General features: G+C 51.5%; 1 protein-coding gene across 3 annotated transcripts in view; it reads left to right on the forward strand.

Annotated features, from left to right (window-relative positions):
- Positions 1-22350, forward strand: part of ST8SIA5 (ST8 alpha-N-acetyl-neuraminide alpha-2,8-sialyltransferase 5) — a 63853-nt gene extending 41503 nt beyond the window's left edge. For 2 of the 3 annotated variants that reach the window (XM_037508570.2, XM_037508573.2), the window contains 5 exons: positions 4076-4162; positions 6184-6328; positions 9831-9943; positions 12194-12286; positions 13329-22350. In XM_037508570.2, coding sequence (XP_037364467.1) covers positions 4076-4162; positions 6184-6328; positions 9831-9943; positions 12194-12286; positions 13329-13797 — 907 coding nt within the window. In that variant the 3' untranslated portion in view covers positions 13798-22350. The remainder of the gene's footprint in view (positions 1-4075; positions 4163-6183; positions 6329-9830; positions 9944-12193; positions 12287-13328) is intronic. The other variant, XM_037508572.2, reaches the window with a different exon arrangement.
- The last annotated feature ends 1870 nt before the right edge of the window (positions 22351-24220 follow it).

The following is a 24220-nucleotide window of genomic DNA, read 5'->3' on the forward strand; positions in this document are numbered from 1 at the left end:
TGTTTTTCTGGCGTTGCAGCCCCTCACCCAAAAGAGTGAGTCCTTTGCCCTCTAGGGAAAGAATTCATTCGAAAACACTAAGTGTTGTTGATCCAGGCAAGGCTTTATGAGAGATTCATGCATGTGGAAACCAGGGCTGGAATGGAGATTTTAGCCTGGCTCCTCTAAGTCAGTTAGGAGGAGACATTTACAGAGTAATTTCTTCAGGTGGGGAGGAGAGCAGCTTGTTCCTGGCATGCTCTGCACTGGGCTATGCCTGGACACATGCAGATGGGTTACAGTCTAAGTGCGAATGTGGGCTTGTGGCCTTCCCCCCCCAGGAAATTGTGGGATAATCATTAGTTAGGACCTAACACATTTTGCCTCCCTGGCACCTTATGGTCAACGTTGTGGGCCAAATTGTTTGGACAGAGCTTGCCAGTCCATGATTTAGTCCACCTGTTCAAACAGGGCTTGGGGCCAGTCTTTACCTATCGGCTTAAAATTTCTTCTGTCTAGGCCACCTCACTGGCCCGTCCCCTGTTTCTGCCTCCAGAGGTTGGATTCCTCTTTGCTTAGGACTAATTATTTCTTTCTTGGTTTATTCCTTCATTTGCTTCCACCCATCTTAAATAAATTCCTAAGAAATGGTAGGTGGGAGGTAAGGTTTTGAGTCCCTCTCTGTGTCTGACTGGCTTAATTCTTCCCTTAGATTTGATTGCTACTTTTGTATTTTAGGTGAAAATCATTTCCCCTCAGATTGCTGGAGAGCTTCTCAGCATCCTGCGGCATCCTCGGCTATATGAACATGATTTTAGTCGCTCCTTTGGGGGTGACCTGGTTTCTCTCTCTGGAGTCTTTTCACATCATGACAGTTCTGAAAGGTCCTTAGGTACCTTAGGCTACGCATACCCAGAGGCATGTCTTAATTTGGGGCTTTTGTCCAAACTCTAGACTTTTCTTTTGAACTTCTTTATATTTCCTTCCTCTGTTTTATTCCAGTTCCTCTTTCTAGTTCCTCTAAGCGTTGCACGCTAGACCTCCTGGATAGCTCCTTCAGCACAGTCTCATCTTCTACATCTCTTTGCCTTTTGCTTCTACTTTCTGAGGAAATTCCTTGACTTATCTTCCCTGACTTTACTTCCCCCTTCCCCCTCCACTGTGGCCCCCACCACACTCTTTCTTGGTTCTCTGAGCAATCTGTTCTTATTTTAAGGAATTCCATAACTTCTTGAATATCTCTGGCACAGTAAGTAGACAATTTTTAAATTCTACTTTGTGCCTCCAGTAGTTTTCTTTGTGGTTATCTTGGTCTTTTTCTTTAGGTTGACCAGGTGATCCTGATTTTCCATATTTATATTTGATACAGTGGAAAGCTGAGAGGAGTTTTGTTCTGAGAATAGGCCTTCTTTGAGGGTAGTTGTTCAAGACCCTGCTGGTCTTTTTGCTGCTAGAAGGCCCATGTCTTTGCACTTGGAATGACATCTTTTTTTTTTTTTTAAGGCAGGAACTGGCGATCTAATTTCATCCTCCGTCCTCTTTGGACATTAAATATGGCTGCTTGGGGATGGGATTGGTGGTCTTGGATATGGACTCACAATTGATACCCATTTTTAACCATGCCCCTTCTCTACCCTCCATCTTCCTTTAAAGTTTTCCATGCAGATGGGTCCTATCCCTGGGTTGTGCCATCCCTCCTCCTTCCACACACTGTTAAATTCCTTTTTATATCAACAGATACCTCTCCCCTTATTCTCCTGGTAGGCTTATGTGTTTTTATTCCTCTTCTGGAATGTTAGTGGTATCTTGGGAGAAAAAGGACATGTGTCTGGGACTAGGTTTTCATCTTTAAAATGAAGATGATCTCTGCATTTGTAAAGCAATTTGTAAAATATTTTATACATATTGTCTCTATTTGATTTTCTTGATAATCTTTGAGATTGGCAGGGCACAGGTTGTTAAGTTCCATCAGTCTTCCTAAAGCAGCTGAGCCTCCAAGAGATGACATGACTTGTCTGAGGTCACATTGCAAGTTGTGGATGGAGCCAGGATTCAAGCCCTGACCTTGGTCCAGAGTGTGACAAGGCTTTCAGTGGGGCCAGACTCTGGTAACACTTGACCTTGAGACCCCAGCCATTTGTGCTGCCAGGGCTGTGTGTCTGGCACTAGAGTTCTGTGGGTAGTGGGGATAGGGAGCAGGGAAGGGAAGCAGTGGGTGAGCCAGGGTGCACTGTGTCATGGCACCTCTCCTCCAATGTCACATGAGCCTGCGAGGTCAGAGGGCTGTGGGAGGTTTGGGAAAACTAGAAATGAGGGGTCAGGATGAAAGGAGGGGCTCCCTCTAGCTCTTTAAAAATGTTAAGCAGCTTCCTGCCCCAGGGCCTTTGTACTTACTCTTTTTTCTGCCTGAAACACTCTTTCCCCAGATGTCTGTGTGGCTCACTCCTGTGTCATTTCAGGTTTTTGCATAAATTTCTCCTCTGCAGGGAAACCTTCCCCGATCAACTCATTTGAAACAGTCACTTTCTGATCCCTTTACCTTACTTCATTTTCCTTCCTCTCACTTACTACTCTGTTTCATTAAAAAATTGTTGTATGGATACTTAATGTGAGATTTACTCTCTTAACACTTTTTTAACTTTGTAACACACAACTATTAACATCAGGCACCAAGTTGTACTTCAGGTCATATGTCCAGAATGAAAGAGTGAGTGGCTGAGAATTTTAGGGAGACTGAGATCCTAGAGAATTCTAAGCATTTCTGCAGAACAAGAGAATCACCCTCAAAACCAAAGCTTAAGGGAAAGCAGAAAGGACCTGGAGAAGGTGCATGGGAAAGAAGTCATCAGGAGCGGGGGGAAAAGTAAGAGGGTTGCTGACATGTGCGTGCTTGCATGTGGGAGAGAGGACTTGGGGGTGTGGCTTGTGTCCTTGGGGTCAGGCACTGTCTGAAAGAGACAAGATGATGAAAAGAAGGGAAGTGAGTGACTAACTGAGGTTGATGTGTATATTGCACTGTGTTTGTGGGCATTTGTGTCTTTGGTTCATTTATTCATTACTGGCAACTGAGTAAATATTGTCCCCCAGGCTGGGGATACAATATTGAGATGAATGTGGATATACAAAATTAGAAATATGCAAATGTAAATGTGTAACTTAAAATCTAATTCTTTTTGTTGTTTTGAGTCAAAGGGAGAATCCTGCATGATTTAGACAGTTCCTCTCCAGAGAGCACTTTAGCAGAGCACAAGCTGAGCTGTTTAAACTCCACCTGGCACAAAGCCTTACAGGTGGCTGTTCAGACAAAAGACAAGTTTCCCATCTCTTCCTTTCAGTCGTTTTGAAATTGTGCTCTGCCCTTGAGAAAGGAGAAAGAGAAGTCATGCCCACTAGAGTGAGGCCTACTGTGTGCTGAGCACAGTGGGGGTGGCTCATAGACATTCTGTTAGGAAAGCAGACGAATGCCCTCTATAGGCAGGTGTTCCTGGGAAAGCTGTACCGGCCCTTGGAGTTTCCCTCATGAGGGAATGTGCCCAGGATTTGTCTTAATCAGGTATGGTTAGACACAGACACAGAAATGATCATCAAAAGTAAGACGTTCTCATATTTGCAGAACCCTAGCAACAGGAGCTGAGGCACATCATGCAGGGCCACATGGGGATGCAAGCACAGGGAATGTGGGGAAGCAGGTGTTAGGGCCCTGATGGCAGGAGGAATGGTTAAGGCAGGAGAGACAGGTATAGGGTTGGCTGATTTGCATCATTTCAGCAGACCCTGGGTCATAGGGACTGCCCCCTTGTTGTCTGATACCTGACCCTGGGATGATCAGGTGCGTGAAATTGTCCTTAAAGGAGGTGGTCGAGGGCAGAGAGTCTGGATTGATTGGTTTGCATATGAAAGGTGTGCTACAAGAGAGTCATTTTCTCTTTCTAGGAATTAGCAAGGTCCCAGGTGCCAGAGCATGAAGAATACAGAAAAAAAGAAAATACTGCTAATAAAAGGGCTAGGGTTTGGTATGTGGAGGAACAGGAAGGTGACGTGTCTGGGAATGATAGTGCTGGCTAGCATGGTCCTCTGCTCTCTTCTCTTTCCAAAGGGTGAAGCAGTCGGAGCTGTTTGACAGATGGAGGAGCCTGCAGATGTGCAAATGGGCGATGAATATCTCTGAAGCCAACCAGTTCAAGTAGCTATCCTCTGCCCTCTCTGCCCTCTGCATGTGTGGCCCTTATTCAGGTCTTCCTATCCTGCAAGACCCAAGTGTAGTTTTCAGTGGCACATTTTTAGAAATGTGGATGTTTAAAGTGATGACCGCCCCCCTCCCCCAAGAGTAAGTGCCAGCAGCCTCTTAGTGACTACAGAAATGCAACTAAGACCCAGCAATAGTTTGCAGAGACCCTTCTATCATAAAAGCAGAATGTGAACTTGAATAAAATGCAGAAAGAGGGGAGAGCAGGTTCAGGTCTGTTCTGCAAGTGCAACCCCTGAGCTCTGCCCAAGCAGAGGCCCGTGAGGCAGGCGGGGCCAGAGCACACTGTGCTGATTAACACTCAGCTTAGATGAGGTCATGGAGATACAGTAGCATGTTGTCTGCCTGAGCGCTGGGGAGAAGGCTCATTAGAACTTTGGCAGTGTTCTTACATCTAAGGACATAACAAAGTAACAGGAAGATGTGTGGCAAGAAAAACACCGGGTAAGTGTGGGAGGTGTTAACAGGGATCAGACAGCACTATCCAGGGGGGGAGTCTCTGAGACCTTTTTGGGGGTTGAAAGGAGTGGTTTCAGGTGTGGGAAAGGGAAGTGACATCAGGTCTTGCCATGCTTTGAAAGAAAATATTTTCAAGGTCCCCTGATTGATCATCCCCCTTTGTTCTCATTACAAGCTCATTGAACAAGGATGAGATTTGGAGTCACAGGAACATTGTAAAGCGAAATAGGGTGTGATGGGGAAGACAGACTTGAGTATTCGGAAAGGAATCCTGTAACTGAGGTCTCTCCCAGCCCTGCCACCCACAAATAGACACATTGGCATTCGGGTTTATGTATCAGTCACTTGTGAGTTTGGCTAGTATGAGTTGAACACTCTCAATGGGTGTTCTCTGGGGGACTGAGGACTCTGAGTTTCTGGACCAGCAAAGCTAAATGGACCAGACGCTGGTTTATAATGCTGACCCACGGTCCTTGCCTGGCGAGGTCTTGACCCTTTCCTCTGAGAAGCCTCAGTCATGTTCTGAAGCCTAACCCTCACAGGAAAGACTTCTCCCTATGTCCAGCTATCAGCTGAACTCCTCAGCCAAGTTCCTGCAAGAGATAAAGTCATTAAAAATAATTTGCATAACCTTCCTGGCTTTGGCAAACTGGAATCACAGAATTACAGAGGTCAGAGGTAGCAGAGTCAAGACTGCATCGTGCAGATCAGGAAACTGAGGCCGGAGAGAGGAAGAGAACTAGGGGAGCCCCATAGTTGGTGGGCAGAGCAGGAACCAGAATCCGGGTCTGACACAGGTTAATGACCCAAGTCTCTATCCTGACCTCGGGAGTGAACTTTCCAGAAAGTTCATTCCACAAACTCCTTCTCTTCCCTCCCCTCCCCTCCCCTTCCCTCCTTTCTTTCTTTTTTAAAGATTTATTTATTTATGCATACAAGAACTGGGGTACAGGCCAGAAGTGTGAGGGGGAGGGGTGAGAGGATTCACCAGAGACAGAGTGGGGAGCAGAGCAGGCAAATCTATTGAAATACAGCGGGCAAGTCAGAAAGAGGTCTGCTGTGCCATGTGGGTCACCTGTTCTCCCAAAGCTGTGGATGGAACACTTAGCAGATCTTGAGGGAAGCCCGAAGGAGGCAGGACTTATTCACAGTTAGCCAACCTGCTGGCCAACATCATGCAGGAGCCAGCCAGGCGGGGCTCCTGCTGCCAGGGGATTTCTTTCAGGCAGGAGGGGATTGGCTGGTCATGAAGTGGACAACACCCCGTCTGGACTCCAGGCCTTCGGAGGCTAGTGTGGTCCCTGGGGCTGGGGCAGCTGGTGGCGAAACCTGGCCTAATCCTGAAAAGCCAGGGCCTGGGGAGGTGGGAGGACCCTGGGCACTGGGGGGAGTGATACAGGGGGAGGGGCAGCCTGAGCAGCCTCTGCAGGTGGGAGGGCTGGTGGGAGAGGACGGTGCAGGCCTCTGCTCACCTGCACCTGTCTGTCTCCTGCCCACAGGTCTACTCTGTCCAGGTGCTGCAACGCCCCCTCCTTTCTCTTCACCACCCAGAAGAACACTCCCCTGGGGACGAAGCTCAAGTATGAGGTGGACACCAGCGGCATCTACCACATCAACCAGGAGATCTTCCGCATGTTCCCCAAGGTGCTGCTTCGAGTGGGGGTGGGGGCAGTGAGGCCAACTCAGGGTGGCTGTGGCCATGCCCATCATTCACTCTGCCCTCAGTGCCCAGCCGTCCTGGTCCTAGCTGGCCGTTCTCTGTCCTACAATGAATGCCGCCTGGCTATGGTTTGTGTGACTTTAGGCAAGGAAGTGGTTGTAAAATGTTACTGGATTGCTCTGCAGAGAATATCCTGAAGGTATGAGAGAGCGTGGCCAAGCGTTTGTGCCCCCAAAACATCTGCACAGGTGTGTGCACAAGAGCTCACAAGCCAAGGCAAAGCAAGGCGCTGAGACTGCTTGCGCACTGGATGACCTGGGTGGTCACTGTGTCTTTCAAAGTCTCAGTCTCCTTATCTGTAACCCTGACGTTTAGACTAGAAATAGGTTTAGCTGCTTAAAATAGAAAATTTAAAGTCTCAGAGACTTAAGATATAGGTTTTTTTTTTTTTCTTTCACATAAAGAAGGCCGGGGTAAGCTGTTCATTCAGGGCCTGCATGCCCCCCGCCCCACCCCCCTCTGCCCCCCCGTCATGGGCGAACCACAGAATGAGTGGTCCATGAGGGGAGAATCCCAGACTCTTGCTGCATCAGGCTTCAGAGGGGGGCCTGGAGCCTGCATTTTCAGCTGATCCGATGGTTACTGTCTGAAAAGGAGGAAGCTTCCCTGGATGGACATGTTCGTAACCGCCTCCTGGGGAGTGCCGAGCCCAGAGCAGACTCAGCGGGTCCAGTTTGTAGAAATGCAGCGAGGAGGCGCGCTCAGGTCTTTCTGGATGAAATCTGAGGGCCTTGCCTGCCCTGATTTGGGGGAAATACTAGTAAAACAAAACCTGGGGTTCCCTGCCTTCTGTCAATTCAGGGTGTGTTGGTACGATCAATCGCTGGGATAGGGATGGGGGGACACTGGGGAAGGGCTGCAGGTGGACAGGTGTCAGAGGCCCATCACATCACAGCGAGGATGATGGGGTGTGAGCCATCTTCTCAAGGGGGGGCTTGCAAAGCCTGGAACCCGAGGCAGCAGGTGAACTTGCATCTCATGTAGGCACCGCAGTGGGTGACACCAGCTCGGTTATGACATCCGGGTCCAAGGAGGGTCCAGGGGGTTATAGCAGGGGTTGCTAGATGTTCTCAGCAAAGGGCCAGATAGCAAATGTTTCAGGCTTTGCAGGCCGAATGGTGCCTGTCCCAATCCCTCACCACTCTCATTCTAGCACAAAAACAGCCAGACAGGAGCTAACACACAAGTGGGGCCGTGTTCATATGCCACTTCAGCCCTAGTAGACCCTGACATTTGAATTTTATGTAATTTTTTACATGCCACATGTATTCTTTTTTTTTTTTCTTTAACCACTTAAAATTATAAAATCCTTTCTTAACTGGAGGGCCATCCAGAAATAGGTGGTGGGTCAGAGGTAGCCTGCGGCTTACAGTTTGCTCCCCTCACGCCCTTCCCCCAGTGCAAGCATGTGTTCTAGAAGTAGGTCCCAACCTACCATAAAGGTGAATATTTCTTTGGATTTATGAAAAAATTCAACTTCTTGGTCTCCTACCCCCACCTTGGAGATTCTTACTCTGTGGGCCTGGGATGGAGCCCAGGAATTTCTATTTTCAGAAAGCATCGCAGGAAGTTTTTGACTTACAGAAGTTTGGGAAACATGGACATAAAAAATAAAAACCTTTGATGCTCTCTCCAAAGCAAGTTTGCTTCCCTCACTCACCCACTCAGCTGTCAAATAGCATCTTCCCCTCTGGCTGTGAGACCCTTACCTCCCCCCACTGGCTCCCTAGGCCTGTCCCTCCAGGGAAAATGGACTATGACAAGGACAGTTTATGCAGCGTCTCCTTCTGATTAGCCTAATTCCTGACAATCCCGTTCTGTGTGATTCCCCATGACACCGTCTGGCAGTTAGAACCACTGGGTGCCTGGGGGCTGACTAGACCACTCATGCAGGCCAGCTGGTGGTGTGGGAGATGGGAGGACTAGTTGCAGGCTCAGAAATGAAAGGGGCCTTAGGGCCACCCAGTAACAGCAACCGGCTCCCCTGGGGACCTCTGGGCCTAGTGGCGCACTGGGCTTTGCATGCACACCGGCAGGTCTCATCAAGGACACTGGGGACATTTCGCAGTGTCTGCAGACATACTGCGGGGGTGGGGGGATGCTCTTGACATCTCATGAGGTGAGGCCAGGAAGACGCTAAGCATCTTCCAGTGCCCAGGTCGGCCCCCGTGACAAGGGTCGGGAGTGTCAAGAGGATCTGCTTTGCATCATCTCATTGAATCGCATGACATGCACATTATACTCTTGATTTTACAAACTACAAAATTTTAATTTGTAGCAACTTTTACAAAACTGAGTGTCTGAGAGTGTAAGAAACTTGTCCAGTGTCCCCGCACTTCGTTATGGGGCAAAGTCAGGATGAAATTTGTGTCCTTTGATGAGGGTGTCCAGGCCTGTGTGCTTATGAGTGAGAGTCCACATTCTGGGCACTGTCCCTGCTCCTGGGCAAAGAGGGATGTGTCACCCACCCTTGACCCCAGGTCTGTGCACCCGCCTTGCATCACGTGGTCGCCCAGCTCCGCCTGGTATCAGGTTGCCCAGGAGGGGATTGTGGCCCAGAGGAGGAGCACGTCTCCTCCCTCTTGGGCGAGTGTTTGCCTTTCCTGCCAACTTGCCTGTGTCCCTGGAAAGTTCACCCAGGGAGCCTTTGTGGGCAGCCAGTGCCCAGACTAAGACAACCCTGCCACCCGAGGTGTGACAAGTCAAAGCGCTGGCCACTGGCAGCATTTTATCAGGCCATCATCACTCAGGGTAAGGCCTGGGCTCCCCTGGCTCAAGGTTCCTTCTTTGCAGAGACCCCAGGTGTCCCAGCTTCTCATTGCTCCCCTTTAATGTGGCCTCTCTTGCCCACCCCTTGATCCCTGCTCCTGCCAAGTCCTGGCATCTGGCCTGGATGGCATGACCTTCCTGCCCCACATCTGTATCTTCCCTGCAGAGCAGAGGGAGAGTCTGCAACTCACTCTGAGCTGAAAGGGGTGAGGACCGGATTTGGTGCCCTTGTCCCCAGCCAGGGTCCCCTGTACCATCTCTGCTGCCATCATCTCCCAGAACAGCTGCATGAGCCATGGGAAAATGTATGTATACCCAAGTCATAAAGCTTCCGGACATTGGGAACACCAAAGCTTCCGTCCAGGGCTGCTGTTAGCTCTGCTCTCTCTTCTCTCTGGAAACTGGAGGCATCTTACGGCTTACGAGAAAGACTGAATGGAGAGGCGTCCCATTCCAGCTCATTTTTAGTGGCCCATGGATCTGAGAACATGCTTCTTGAGCTTTCCTCTCAACTGCACAGTGGAGTGCCCACTCCGCTGCCCCTACACTCCCTCCAAGCCTGGCGTGGGGCCGCGAGCTGGTAGAGGTGGACGTGGGCACAGGGCACCCAGGGGAAGGCAGGCATGGCCCTGACGGCTGTTTCCCTGCCTCCCCCAGGACATGCCGTACTACCGGTCCCAGTTTAAGAAGTGTGCCGTGGTGGGTAACGGAGGCATCCTTAAGAACAGCCGCTGCGGGAGGGAGATCAACAGTGCTGACTTTGTCTTCAGGTAAAAAGAATCACCTGGATCTGCACGTGCTGCCCGCCTGCTCCGTGCGTCCCTCGGAGGCCCCCCTTCAGTGCGCTAGGGTTGCCTTTTGTTTGATGAATTAATCCCCACTCCCATCCCATGGACCCTGCTGCTCTGCGATACCCCTTCCTCTCTAGCCCTGCCCTGTGGGCAAGTGGTTGAACCTCTCAGGTCCTCAGTGTCCACATCTGCAGAGTGGGAGCAAGCGGCAGCACGGATCTGAGGATGCTGGGGACTCGAGGGGCCTGCAGATCTGTCGGCGAGGTTCTCTGGGCAGCCGCCTCCCTGACGGGGTTCTAGCCTCCTGAAGCACTGCTGGGAACCAGGGCAGTTGTGGCTAACACCGATATCAGCTGCACCCTGGCCTTAACCAAGCTAGAAACGGTTCCTTCGATTTCTTCTTCCTTATGTGCTGCTCCCTTCTGTGTCTTTGCTTGAGTGAGGAAGATGGGTTGAAAAGAAAAGCATGAAGCAAAGAGTCCCGGGTTGAGAGTGCAGTGGGGTCGTGTGATGGTGGATCTGCTATCTCACTGGGCCACTCAGGCCTGGTGGGGATGGGTTGAACTTGCCCTTCATGCCCAGGCTGGCCTGGGTGACCCCTGGAAAGGTGTCTGGCTGCTTCTTCTAGAGTGAGTAGGTGGAAACTGACCCAGCATGAGTGGAAGGTTCAGGGGGCCTGCACATGACTTCTTGAAATTTCCCCCATTAAACTCATCAGGAGATGGGCCAAGACTATTTCAACCCCCTACCCCCCAGTGTGCATATTACTAGGGAGGGTCCTGGTCCATCTCTGCCAGCAAGAATAGTGGGAAGGATCGTTCGGGAGGAACAGGCAGATGGCACCCTGGGAGTGAGGCTGAGGCCAGGTGGAGCACATCGTGGAGCCAGACCCAGAACCACAGATGCCTGCCTAACCACAGAACCACAGAAGCTGGCTGTGCCTGGGTCACTGGTCCCCTAGGGTCAGTCTTGGCAGTTGCCAGTGGATTGGCAGAGCAAGGACGGCTAACTTGTCGTGCCAGCATATTCTCAGCCCTCTGCTCGCCTAGGCAGGGCAGGTGAAGGGGCAGGAGCTAGGGCTTTCAGCCAGGCTACCTGACTTCGAATCTTGGTTCTGCCACTTACTAAGCTCTGTAATGTTGGGCATGCTACTCAGGACCTTCCTCTTCTCATCTGCAGAATGGGGAAAAGTAATACAAAATATCTCCCTCTTCAGGCCACTAGAGTTAAAGCAGGTGACATTTGTAAAGCACTTCGTGTGTTTCTGCTAAAGTGATCTGGTGAATCCAAAAGAACAGTTTCTTGCCTCAGTTGCCTGAGACTGTGGAGCACAGGCACCTCATGGTGTAGCTCCTTGCTTCCTCCCTGCCTTCAGCTCATACCTTGCTCTGTGCTTCAGTCACCAGGATTCAATCACTCCCTGATGCTCTATGCTTCTTCCCACCACAGGGACTTTGCACAGGTGGTGCTTGTGTCACATTGCTTGCAACCTCAACATTGACCCAGTTAACATCTTTTTTTATAAATTACAATTTACTCATTTCTTTTGTAATATTTGTTGCCGACACAGAATGTTTGTACCAGATACGTAAGTAGGAAGTAAAGCAATTAAGCAAATATCTGTCAACCAATCACTATTCTGGGCACCAAATGCTCTCAAAGCCATTGCAGGCAGATGTAGTTCCTTCCCCTGCCTCCTCTTAGCCTCCCTGTCTTGAGGACATAAACAAGCTTTTGCTCGTTTAAAGGCTGTGTTGCTTTTCTAATGCCACCGTAGCAGATTAGCATGACCTAGTAGATTGCCACAGCACGAACTTATTATTTTTTAGTTTTGGAGGTCAGAAGCCCAAAATGCATGTCACTACACTAAAATGGATGGGTCACAGAGCTGCAGCTGGGGGTCCTAGGGGGAGAATCTGTTTCCTTGCCTTTTCCAGATCCTAGAGGCCATTTGCATTCCTTAACTCAGGGTCCCTTCAAAGCCCACAGCAGAGCATCTTCTAGTATCTTTCTCTGTCTCTGAATCTGGGGTTACGCCTGTGGCTGTCCCAGAGCCTGATGGGAGGCCCACTATCTTATCACCTGGCCACAGAGGTTTACTCACCTGGTCACCTCTGGCTTCCTTGGCCCATATAGATGACCACCGTCCCTTGCTTCCCTGCGCCTGTGCCCCAGCTCCATCTGGAATAACTGAGCACATGTGGTTGTGCTGCCTGGTCTCCTCTGCAGGTGCAACCTACCCCCCATTTCAGAGAAGTACACCATGGACGTGGGGGTGAAGACTGATGTGGTCACTGTGAACCCCAGCATCATCACAGAGAGGTCAGTAACCCTCTTTCTTGACCTGTGCTGCCCAATGTGGGTGCCATTAGTGTTGTGTGCTGTGGGTACTGGAAATGTGGCTAGTCCAGGCTGAGTGTGCCATTTGCATTCCTTGCATTCTGTAAGCATCAAACATATACCTCATTTCAAAGATTTAATATTAAAAAAGGAACATTAATTTTTTATACTGATTACATGTGACATGATAGTATTTTGAGTCTACTGGCTTTAAGTAAAAGATAAAAATGATTTTCATCTACTTCTTTCTATTTATTTAAATGTGCTTACTAGAATGCTTAAAATTATGTATGTGACCTTCCAGTGTCTTCACCAAGGGGTGGGTCAGAGGGCTCTCCAGGGTGTGATGGGGCAGGCTGGTGTCCAGGCGGTACTGGGGCAAAGCCTCACGCAAGGATCTCACCTGCCCTTAACTCCCTCCTGGAGTCTGTTGGGGAGACTTGAGGGAGGGAGTGGGTTTAATGTGTTAAACTGCCCACCTGCAGGCAGATGAAGGCCAATGGGGTGGGGGTCGGGAGTGGGGCTCAGTTCAGCTGCCCAGGGGCACACACAGCATCTGCAAGGCGAGGAGCGTTCAGACAGGTGTGAGATGAGCCAACCCAGAGCAGTTTCATGTAAAGGAAAGTGAGGGAGGGGCTACAGGAAGGAGGGGCTGGGAGACAGAGCTGCTTTTAGTGACCTTATTGGGGACTGGAGAAGACAGTACAGGTGCAGGACCAAGGGCCCTGGGGAAAGCTCCCACTCCTGGCCACTGCCCCTCTGCGTCCACCAGGGGGCGCCCTCACCCAATTAGGTTGCGCATTGCCCTCCCCCTGCAGCCACACACTACATGTTTGCCGTTTGGGGTCCACATTGTCCTTTCCTGCACCCACTTACAAAAACACAGCTGTCCCCAGGAGGACTGCACATTTATCTGCGGGGGCGACCGAGATGAAGGGGCAGGGGTGGCCCTGTGGGGGCGGCGAGGGGCCCCAGGGCGCTGGACGGGGAGCCGGCTGTCTGACTCTCGCTGCGCCCTGGGCAGGTTCCACAAGCTGGAGAAGTGGCGGCGGCCCTTCTACCGCGTGCTGCAGGTGTACGAGAACGCGTCGGTGCTGCTGCCCGCCTTCTACAACACGCGCAACACCGACGTGTCCATCCGCGTCAAGTACGTGCTGGACGACTTCCAGTCGCCGCAGGCCGTCTACTACTTCCACCCGCAGTACCTGGTCAACGTGTCGCGCTACTGGCTCAGCCTGGGGGTGCGCGCCAAGCGCATCAGCACCGGCCTCATCCTGGTCACCGCCGCGCTGGAGCTCTGCGAGGAGGTGCACCTGTTCGGCTTCTGGGCCTTCCCCATGAACCCCTCGGGGCTCTACATCACCCACCACTACTACGACAATGTCAAGCCCCGCCCGGGCTTCCACGCCATGCCCTCCGAGATCTTCAACTTCCTGCACCTGCACAGCCGGGGCATCCTCCGCGTGCACACCGGCACCTGCAACTGCTGCTGAGGGCGGAGGCCCTGCGCGGCCACCCGGCAACCGAACCTCGCTGCTCCTCTGCATCTGGCGCCGGGCGGTGCCCAGGCCTGGCCTTCAGGCAGTCACTCCCTCGGTAGTTCAGTCTTGTGAGGATCCTGTGGGCCGGGAGGCAGGGATGGGGGCCAGGACAGCTCTGCTCTGCCCACAGGTAACCTGTTGCAGGCCAGGCCTCCAGATGGGGGACCCTGGGCATTGCAAGTGAATAAAGCACATTTCCACTTAATGTTAGCGTCTGAGAGAGCACAAACCTCAGCGGGCTTTTGGCAGCTAAGGGAGTCCCAGGTGGAGGAGAGACAGGAGAAGGGGCATGTGAGCATGGTCAAGGCTTAATGCAGACTTTCAGGTTCCTGAGTTTTAATCCAAGGCCTCAGCCAGGAGCTGCTGTCTAGAATCTCGGAACTGAGAGGCCAAGCCAGCAGCCAGGTGTTCAGAGTGGCTCAGGGACTTATCAACGGAAGTCACCCCGACCAACCGAGTCCATTAAGTGACATGGTGACATCTGACGCAAGGCCAGCATGCTAGGATCTTTCCCGAGAGCCTCGGCCCTTCAAACACATCCTCAGACTCACACAGTCTTGGTGCCTCCAGGTTCAATCCTGCGTTTGATCTTTTGACAAGAAGGAAATAAACCAGACCAGCCATTTGCACTAAGGTTTTCAAGCCAGTGTTATCGACTCAATAAGTGCTTAGCAATTTGCTTCCTTTCTGATTCCTTATTTCCAGCTCTGTTTTAACCAGGAGTTATTTATATAAGAGCCATTCCTCTTTCTGTTCCTAAATACTGCAGAATCCTGCTCGCTCATGTTGCTGAGTCAGAACCGCGAGGCTCCAGGCTGAAAGTGCTGACTTGTCACTGGTGAGCTTAGGGGATGGCCTCCGGCGACACCAGCATCACCAGGGTTTGAACTGTAAAGGAGTGACTTCATACATGCACCCATGGGGCTTACACTTTGGGAAAGTAGCGTGCCCAGGCTAAAAGGGGCTCAGAAGTCATTTCACCTCTGAAGTTCATTCCCTCTGCTCTCCCTCAGGTGTTTCCACCATGAATGAGGCTGTGCCTGGTAGAGGCCTATGGGGAATTTCCTTGGTATTTGGCTCTGTGGGACCATGGGACCTTAGTGTCAGAGGGGCTTTATCCCCCTTCCCCCTCACTTCTCTTCCCCCTTCTCTCTCTCCATCCCTTATACATTCCCACAAGCCTCTGCCTTGGGAGGCCAAGATGGCAAATGGAGTCAGTGCCTCTGCTTCTCAGAGTGGAGGGCAGACCACACACAGACTCCAGGCTGCCTGCTGAAGCTCAGGGGAGGAAGAAGAACTGAGCACACAGCAGGGACAGCACCTTCCACCTGAGGGCCTCATCTTACAGACAGAGCTGTAGGTCCATCCAGGAGGGACAGGGGAGAGCTCAGGTGTGCCCAGCCTCCAGGCTCCCAATAAGGGATCCTCCCTGAGCAGAACGTCTTTATCTGTGTTTCGAGTTGGCGGGTGTTTATGGAGCCTGTCTTCTGTGTGTAACACTGTCCTAGATGCTGACCCTTCACCTTCCTTCTGAATGCCCAGCTGGGAAAAGCTCAAGCCAGTCTGGAGAACAGGAAAGTAGCCAATCAGCAGAGGAGGCCCAAATGCTTGGTAAATCGGGAAAACTACCCCAGGGCAGTGGATGGTTGTGCTTTCTTGGGCTCTGCCTATTTCTCCCAAGGAAGGAACGCCTGGGACAGATTCCTACTAATTGAGGTTCCCAGCCCCTTGTTTAAACGTGATTAACTGAGCCCAGTTCTTGAAACTGTGGAATTGGAAGACTCTTAAATACCACTTTATCCCACTTAAGGAAACAGATCAAGAACAGGGAAAGTGACTTGGGTCAAGTCAGGTCTGGGGCTCCACCAAGTTCCTGCTGTAGAAGCCCTTTGGGTAATGTTTATGTTCCAGATGGGGCAGAGTCGGGGGCTGGAAACTGGTGAGTTGGACACAATGGCTCTCACAGCCCAGGGATGTCTGCCCCTTGGAGGAGCTAGAGATGCAGATAAGGATCCATCCCATCAATTGTGGCTTCTGACTCCAGATCCTATTTCTGCTTGGGGCCTTAGGACAAATCCCCCCTCTTCCTTGGAGTCTCAGTTTCTTCATCTCTCTAACTAGAGGCTTAGAAAAGATCTCTATAGTCTCTATAATCTATTTTCTTGGAGGTATTCATGATGTGTGGATCTAGGCCATAAGTAGTATTTATATAGTGTAATAGCTAAGATTTGCTGTGCTCTCATTCTGTGTCAGGCCCTATACCGAGCACTATCTTTGCATTCTTTCCTCTAATCACCATGAGATCCTCTTAAGTAGGAGGGCTCCCGTTATACAGGTGAGGAGACTAGGCTGAGAGCCATTCAGTGATAGGCCCCCAGTGGAGGAAACTGGCCCAGGTCTGTAGAATCTAGAGGCTGTGCTCCGAGCCTCAGTCCCAGCCACCTCCCAGCCAGCAGCAACAGGGTGGGAAGAAGAGGGGTCCCGGCAGAGAAGGCACTGCAGGGCAGTCCTGGCTCCTGCTCTAAGGACAATACTCTGGAGCCATCCCAAGTCCTAGAGGCTGTCATGGTATTAGGAGGTAGGTGCCTCCTACCCCATCCTGGTCCCACCCACCCCAGCCCACCTCTAGCGCCAGCACCAACCCACCCACAGAATGTATGCTGTCTAGCACGGGAGAGGAGCTGAGGCCATCACCACATTTTGCAGGTAGGAGAGATGCCCAGAAAGGTCCATGTTAAGTGAGAACTTGTTGAGGGACTTGTCCATGGCCACATGGCCTCTAGTTTCCTGACTTCCAGGCCGACCTTTCTCCTGCAGTCAGTGTTGGGAGGAAAAACACTTCCAGAAACTCAGAAAGATCCAGGCTTTAGCTCAAGAAGCCCCCACCATCTCCCTCGCAGCCCTATCACTGCCCCATTGTGTGGTACAGGTGACCAGTTAAATTCTTATTTAAGGGGAATCGATTCCCCACAAGCAACACAACTGTGTATCTTCCTTTGTGCTAAACCCCACTGCTCTGGGGTTGTAAGGCAGCAGTAATAAATACATGACTCGGTGCTTAGTCAAGCAGAAAGGAAGGTGGCTGAAGGTCAGCCATGGGCTCTGAGCCGGTTTCAGCCGCGCTGCTGCTGCTGCAACGCTGCCGCTAAGTGCCTGGCGAGGAGCTGGTCACCTTGACTTTGCTGAGCCTGGGGAGGAGACAGGGCAGGGCTTTCTGATAACTGAGGAAGAAAACAGAACTGGCTTCAGGCATTCAACAAAAATATATATTGAGTGCTCATTTTGTGCTGGGCATTGTCCCAGGTGCCAGGGAGCTGGTGACAAAGCAAAGGCAGCCCTGGCCTCCTAGAGCTTGTGGATTGGTGGGGGTGTCTGGAGGCCGAACCCAGAGTCTCCCAGTGCACGCAGGAGTTGTGCTGAGTGCTGGCATGACCCAGCTCTGGGAAGCTGGAGGGGCGCATGAGGGCATGCAGGGAGTGGGTTCTGAGTTCCCAAGGTTGGCGGAGAATAATCACAATTGCCAAAGCGGTGGATGGTCTCAGGCCTCATCGTTGACAGCCGCATGGCATGCGACAGGGTGGGCCCACTGCCTTTTTGAGTCCCTTTCTGTGTTTTCTGGTAACTCCCCCCCACCCCACTTCCTTCCTGTTTGTCTGAATGCTTCTGCTCAGGCCCCCTGGTTGATTCTGCGAAGCGTTCTCAGGGTTCTTTTACTAGGAGCATTTCTGCAGAAATGCCATCTGTCTGCAGTTTCAAGTCTCTCCTGTCTGTCCTGGCATCCTGACCCCCTGACCTGAAAGCCACTTCTCCTTGGCGCTTCAGAAGCAGGTTTTTGGTGGCTCTGGAACATCTGCCTATGCGGCACCTCTCACCTCAACATGTCCTCAATCTGGACTCGAAGCTGTCTCCTGACACTTACTAACTGGGTGACCTCTGCGAGCTGCCGAAACCCCTGGGGACTCTCGTTCATCACTTGAGGAGTGAAGCCAGGACACCAGCCTCAGCAGCTGCAATGAAGGTTAAGTGGGATCAGTGCCAGGCACAAACTAGACCCCCAGGAGTGCAGGTTCCCCCTGCCTCCTTCCCCAGCAGTCCAGGAGCTGCTGGTACCGCACCCCTGGCCACTGAGTCCCAGACCCGGTCACCCCGGCTCTTCCTTCTCCTTTCCCTTCTGTGTGTATTTGTTCACCAATCCTTGCCAGTCCCAGCTCATGAATATCCCTTGAATTCATTTCCTCCCTGCAACCCTCATCTTTCTCCTTCCATAGAACAACCTTCTAGAAACACCTTTGGGGGAGCCCTCTGTCTGGCTGTACTGTGTATTCCAGATTCCTCGCCCAGCTCTGTGGGCCATGTCCTAAACTGGCTTACTCACCTCCCAGAGACCCTCCTGCCACCTCCCTGCTCCCCAGGCCCACACTCCGGGCCTTGTGCCTTTGCACAAGCTGTCAGCAACGCTGTCTCCCCTCCTTTCCCCTTTCCCCAGCCACTTTTGCAGGTGATGTCGGGTTATAGGCCGAGGCCTTCCCTCTGTGAACCTGGGCCGGGCACTCTCTCCTCTGAGTTTCTCCCCAGCTCTCTCTGATGCAGAAGGACAACCTCATAGCATGATGCATGGGCGTCTCCGTGTCCTTTCCCGGAGGGGAGGCACTGTATCTGGTTCATCTCTGTGGCCCCAGCACAGGCAGCCAAGTTTACTGTAGCAAGGAGGTCTCTGGTAACGTAGTGGACACCAGCAGTTCGGGAGACCTCATTAATAAACTGAGAAACACCCTGTATTGTCAGCATAAGAGTCCTGTGTTGATTTTTTTTTTTTTTTTTTTGGCCTAGTACCTTCTGTGCATAAAGCACTGAGCTAAGCAAACTCCTTACCTTTCCTTGGGAAGTTTGGGGCCCAGGAACCTGAAATGTCTGTGTTGGGTGGCTTGCTGGCTCCATCGCCCCATCTCTTGCTTCCCTTTATTAAAATCTTGCTCACCTGCATCTGGTCCACTAACAAACCTTTCTCTTTTGTTTAGTTCAAACAAAAGAAGGGAAGATGTTTTTTTTTTTTTCTTCCTTTCCTTTCTCTCCCCTCCCTCACAACCTTGCAGATTTGTCAGGCCCTTGTGTCCCTCTGCCGAGGTGCAGGCTGGGTCACAGTGTACCAGGGATTTATAATCCAGCCTCAAAGCCAAGTGGAAAATGCTTTATTTATCGGCTGGAAAACAGATAAGCTGAGCTCTGCAAAATGTCTGTTCCAGATGTGGATGAGAGTGGGGGCTAGGAGCTTGGGCTGTGAGGTGGTGCTGCTGAGTTCAGTACCCACCGTGGCCTCTCTCCCTACAGCCAGGGCGGGGCCAGTGTGGCTGTAGGTAAGGGAAGGTGGGGGAGGGGTATGCCAAAGTCCAGGTGTCTTCTGTCCCCTGGAGGGCATTGATTACCTCCTACCAGGCTTCCTGAGAAAGCAGGGCTTTCTTCAAAGGGTAGAATCAGAATCCCCTGGGTGCTTGTTAAAACCCAGCCTATTGGCTCAGAACCTGGGGCAGGGATGTGGTGCCAGGGAATCAACATGGGTGACATCCCCAGGGGGCCCTCAAGCACCTCTGGGCTCTCCCCGTGGTCAGGGGCTGCTGCCAGGTGAGTGGTGAAGTCTGGCTTGAAATTCAGTCTGGAGTATTAAGTGACAAAGAGTAAAAACCAGAATCTGGCACACAACCCAGCCTCTGCGTCTTCTATAAATATGATCATAAATATAAAATACAGCCTGCTATTAGCCTAGCACAAAACTTAACTGCTCAGGAATCTGTAACATCTACAAAATGTGTTCTGGCCTCAACACTATCCAAGTCCTTTTCTCTCCCTACTGTGGTAAAATACACACAACATAAAATTTACTACTTTAACCATTTTTTTAAAAAGATTTATTTATTTATACAAGAGCTGGGACAGGCCAGAGGCGCAGGAGGGTGAGAGGATTCACTAGAGACAGAGCGGGGAGCAGAGCAGACAGACGGACCGAAAGCACTGCTGAGGGGACTATTTTTTAGAGCCCATTGCAGTAGTGTTAAGTGCATATTGCTGTGCAACTGATCCCCAGAACTTTTCATCTTGCAAAACAAAAACTCTATCCCAGGAAGGGGCCACACCCCTCACCCCCTCTTCCAGACCCAGTGACCACCCTTTTGCTTTCTATCTCTGTGGGTTGACTGCCCTAGCACCTCACCTAAGTGGAGTCATAGTTTCTGTCTTTCTGTGATTGGCTTATCCATATAGAATCGCTGAAGTGAAAGCTGTTCTCGATGACAGTAAATGTTTTCGGTGTCCCTATAATAATATTGTGACGTTTGGTTTTGCCTTGAAGCTCTGTTCTGCACCGTGTGGTCCCTGACTTCCGGCGACCTGGTGCCTCTGCCGAGGGGCAAGGCAGACTTGGTCTTGCTCTGCTGGCAGCTGGCCAGCTGGTGACCCAGAGGCCCAGCCCTGCCTACCTTTTATGCCTTTGGATATTTGCTTCTGAATCTTCTTTTCATTCAAAGAAGAAAGGAAAGGCCTGTGGAAGGAAGGGAGGGAGAGGAGAGGGAGAGCATGTGAGCGGGTACTGTATGACTCAGCAATCAGAGACTGTCTCGCCAACCTTTTCTTAGATTTGGGTTCAAAGTTTGATTTCCTCTGGAATTCTCAGCCCTTGCGAGCATATTGGAATCACCCAGGGATCTTTTGAAAATAAGCCCCTTGCCAGATCTTCACCTTTTCACGGGGTTTGATTCAGTTGGCCTGGGGATAGGCCTGTGTGTCCTAAGTCATTATTTTGCATTGTGGTTGAGACTGTTTGCCCTAAAGAAGCGGGTCCTCACCCTGGGAGCTTTAAGAAATGCCAGGCCTCCCCTGGTGGCGCAGTGGTTGAGCGTTAGGTTGTGAGGCTGCCCGCAGCTTCTGCAGCGCCAGTTTGATCCCCAGCCATCGGTGAGGGTCCCACAATCAATCAATCAATCAATCAATCAATAAATAAATGCATCTTTGAAAAAAGAAAAAAAAAAATGAAAGAAATGCCAGGGCCTGGATCCTGCCCCCAGAGTTTCTGATCCAGTCTGAGAGTTCTCAAACTCGGCAATAGTTTAATTTGCAGCCAATGTTGAGACCCCTATTCTGCACCAGCAGTTCTCAAACCCGAACCTGCATCAGTGGCCCTTGGTGAAAAGTTCTGGGCCCACCTCCAGGCAGATTTGGTGAGCTTAGCAGGAACCACAGCTCCTGAGCCAGGCTGATGCAGGTCCGGGGACTGCATGTGAAGGTGGCTGTTCTACATGATCTTTGAACTAGCTTGGTTTTGTGCTGTATTTTTTCCTGGTTGCGGATGGGGAGAATCTGATTCAGGCCTGAGCCTTCTTAAAAGCACCAAGAGATATTCTTTTTCTGGATATTTGAAACCTTTAAATAAACGTCATGAAATATTTTGAAAGTGAAGTTACATAGATTTCTTCTCCCTCGGTTAGGAGGCGCAGGTGTGCCTGCGTGAAGAATTCGTCTGTGCCCCACATTAGGATGCATTTTGTGATGAGAGCTCAGGGGCTGGTGTTTCTGGAGTGGGGAGCAGCCCTGTCCTGTCCTGCTGAGGGTTACCTTGTCACTGGTGCTGGGGTCAGGTCAGGGTGCTGTGCTGTGCTCTCCAGCACGGGTGCTCCAGGCCCACTAGGGGTGAAAGTCTGGGTCCAACATTCTGTTCCTCCCTTTCCCCATGGGAATCAAACACAGGAGGTGATGAGGAAACCTCCCTGGAACGGGTGCTGTGAGCAGGCAAGGGCCACATCCCGTTGCTTCATGTACTTCTTTCCCTTTAATTTTGCTGGAGTTGAAACCAACTTGTCAGAACCTGATTCTTGCTTCAATCTCCTTTCCCTCCACTTGGAGATGAGTCCTTGTCCCTTCCCTCTGCAGATACCCACCCCCCCAACCCTCCCAGGCAGCCTGGGGCCCAGGGCAGCTCAGAATCTTGTATTCAGAATATTCTGTTTCCCAGAATTCAGCGTGCAGCCACAGGTTACCAAAACCCAGATTGTGGTGGAGAGTTGTTAAGGGAGGAAGTGTGACTTTTTATTGAAACGAGGTAAAAGCACACCTCACTTCTCCGGAGCCTGTCCCCAGCAAGCGCCCCTCGTCCTCAGGTAGCTGACGACTCAGATGAAGGGAAATTAATTTCGAGCCCTTTTGGAATAGATGCTCTAAAGTTCTGTATCAAAGACCAAACATTTGGTAACAGCAAACCCCTCACGGCATTCATTTTAATTTTAAGTTCAATTTTAGCAGACTTGATTTTGGTTTCTAATAATAAAGCAAACTAAGAGATTGGTGACCAGTGCTAGATACAGTAAGAAGTGGCAGCTAATCCACCAAGTCCCGATCCTGAAGCAATTCAGACAATTTCACCCTGAGGGGGCCACACCCCTGCAAAGGCACAAAAAGGCACCAGCAACTCTCCCTCTGCTGCTTGAAAGATGCTGGGGAACAGCTCACACCCTGTAGAATGATTTCCAGCCCCAAACTCTTAGAGCGATTCTTAGACATCTTGGCCCACAGGACCAGCCCTCAGTTCCCTGGAAGTGCAGGTAGGTAAATGGTTCATATTCTGATGTTTGCGGGATCAATGGTTGGTTGAACATTGCTGTGTCCTGCTACCCCTCCTGCAAGAATAAGGGTCCAGAGGAGGGGGTGTGGCCCTCTGCCTTCTGCCTCAAAGGGAACTTGCTGCATGGTAGGCGGTGGTGCCTTTTCTGCCCTCTGCTACTGTGAGGTGGTTATGTTAGTGCGCGTGGGGGGAGAGCTGGATAGGAGGCATGGCAGGCAGTGACTGTGAAGTAACTCAAGCCAGGGGTTATTTTGAATTTAAGAATGATTCCCCCGGCCCCCTGCAAATACCTAGCCATCTGTGTTCTCAGTGGGTCTCAAGGGACCCTGTGAGGCAGCTGAGAGTAATATCCTACTTGACAAAGGCCCAGAAAGGTGACAGTGGTGGGCCCCAGGTCCCACAGGATTGGGGGTTGAGCTCTGGTGTGGGTGCCCCTGCTCCCCCAGTGGGTGGGGGAGGTGGCCCCCAAAGCCCTTCTGCTTTCTTTTCTCTGGGGTTGTTGGGCTAAATCTGGAGTCAGGTCCAGGCCCAGCTTTTCCTCTGGCCTCATCCCCAACCTGCCCAGCATCTGTGTGGAGGGGCCTACTGGTGCTCACTTCCCTGGGGGCCTACTGCAGGAGCCCAGACCCAGCAGCATTGGTGGCAGTGCCAGCTAGGGCGGGAGAGGCGGTGATCATACTTGACAGATAGTCACCCAAGGCCACAGTTCTGCAAAGTGGGAGTGTGGAGGGAGTTGGCTTTAGGTGATGGGGCCCCCAGGTGCTACAGCCATGTGGAAGGAGGCTGGAGGAGTTCTTGCCAGCCCCGCCCAGCCCCTTTTCAGCAGGACTCTTGGAGCCCTCAGTGGCTGACTTCCCAGCAAGTCCCTCTATCCAAAGTTGGGGGTGGGGGTGGGGCGGGGAACTGGTCCTCCTTGGGGGGTCCCGCACTCTGCACACACATTTAGGGCTTGGTGGCCTGCAGATTCCATTTCCAGACGTAACTAACCTCCTTTCAGAAAGCCATAAAGCTTCCAAGCCGTGTTGTTGGAACTGTGAAATATTTGTCCGTGCTTTTTTTCTAAGCTTACACTTTATCTCAGTGAGCTTACCGTGGGCTATTGGGTGGTGGGTTTGGAGCTAGCTCCTTGCCTGCCACCTCGCTCCCCAGGTGAAGCCAGGACAGACGCTGCGGGTCAGCAGAGGGACGGTAGGAATAACTTGCCTGCCTGCCCGTGTCTGCTTTGGGCCACAACCTGGCGAAGGTCAGTTTCCAGAAAGTCCTGCCTGGGGACTGTGTGCAGGCGGATGGCAGCCGAGGCAGATGCTTCAGGGGTCAGTGGTGCCAACTCCTCCCAGAGTGGCAGCCTTGTGCGAAGACCCAGTGGCCTCCTCTGCTCTGCAGCCCCCAGTTCCTTTGTCCTCCCCTCCCAAGACTGGGCCGTGCGGCCCTGGGCTCCCTGAGCCTTGCCCACTGGAGCAGGAAAGGGAGACCCGAATGTCTTTTTCTGGACGTGGAAAAGCTCACTGTGAGTGGAGCTGGAGATGGCTGCACAACCTCTCTCCTCCCTGACTCCCTCCCTCCGCAGAGTGTGCCCGGAGGGAAGCTCCAGCCCAGCAGAGTGCTGGGAGGGGGCTGGCTCTGCTCATTTTCATGCAAATTGTGTTCCGGAGCTGGAGTTCGCAGACTCGGGTAGCTTAATTCCAGCTTGCGCGTGGCTGTCCTTGAGTGATTCTGAAGTGATGACTGTGACTTATGCCTCAGAATGTAATCAGGGTACTTTGTATCTGT

The sequence above is a fragment of the Talpa occidentalis genome, unplaced genomic scaffold, assembly GCF_014898055.3.
Source record: "Talpa occidentalis isolate TD23 unplaced genomic scaffold, MPIMG_talOcc4v2.1 talOcc4.13, whole genome shotgun sequence".
Classification (NCBI taxonomy): domain Eukaryota; kingdom Metazoa; phylum Chordata; class Mammalia; order Eulipotyphla; family Talpidae; genus Talpa; species Talpa occidentalis.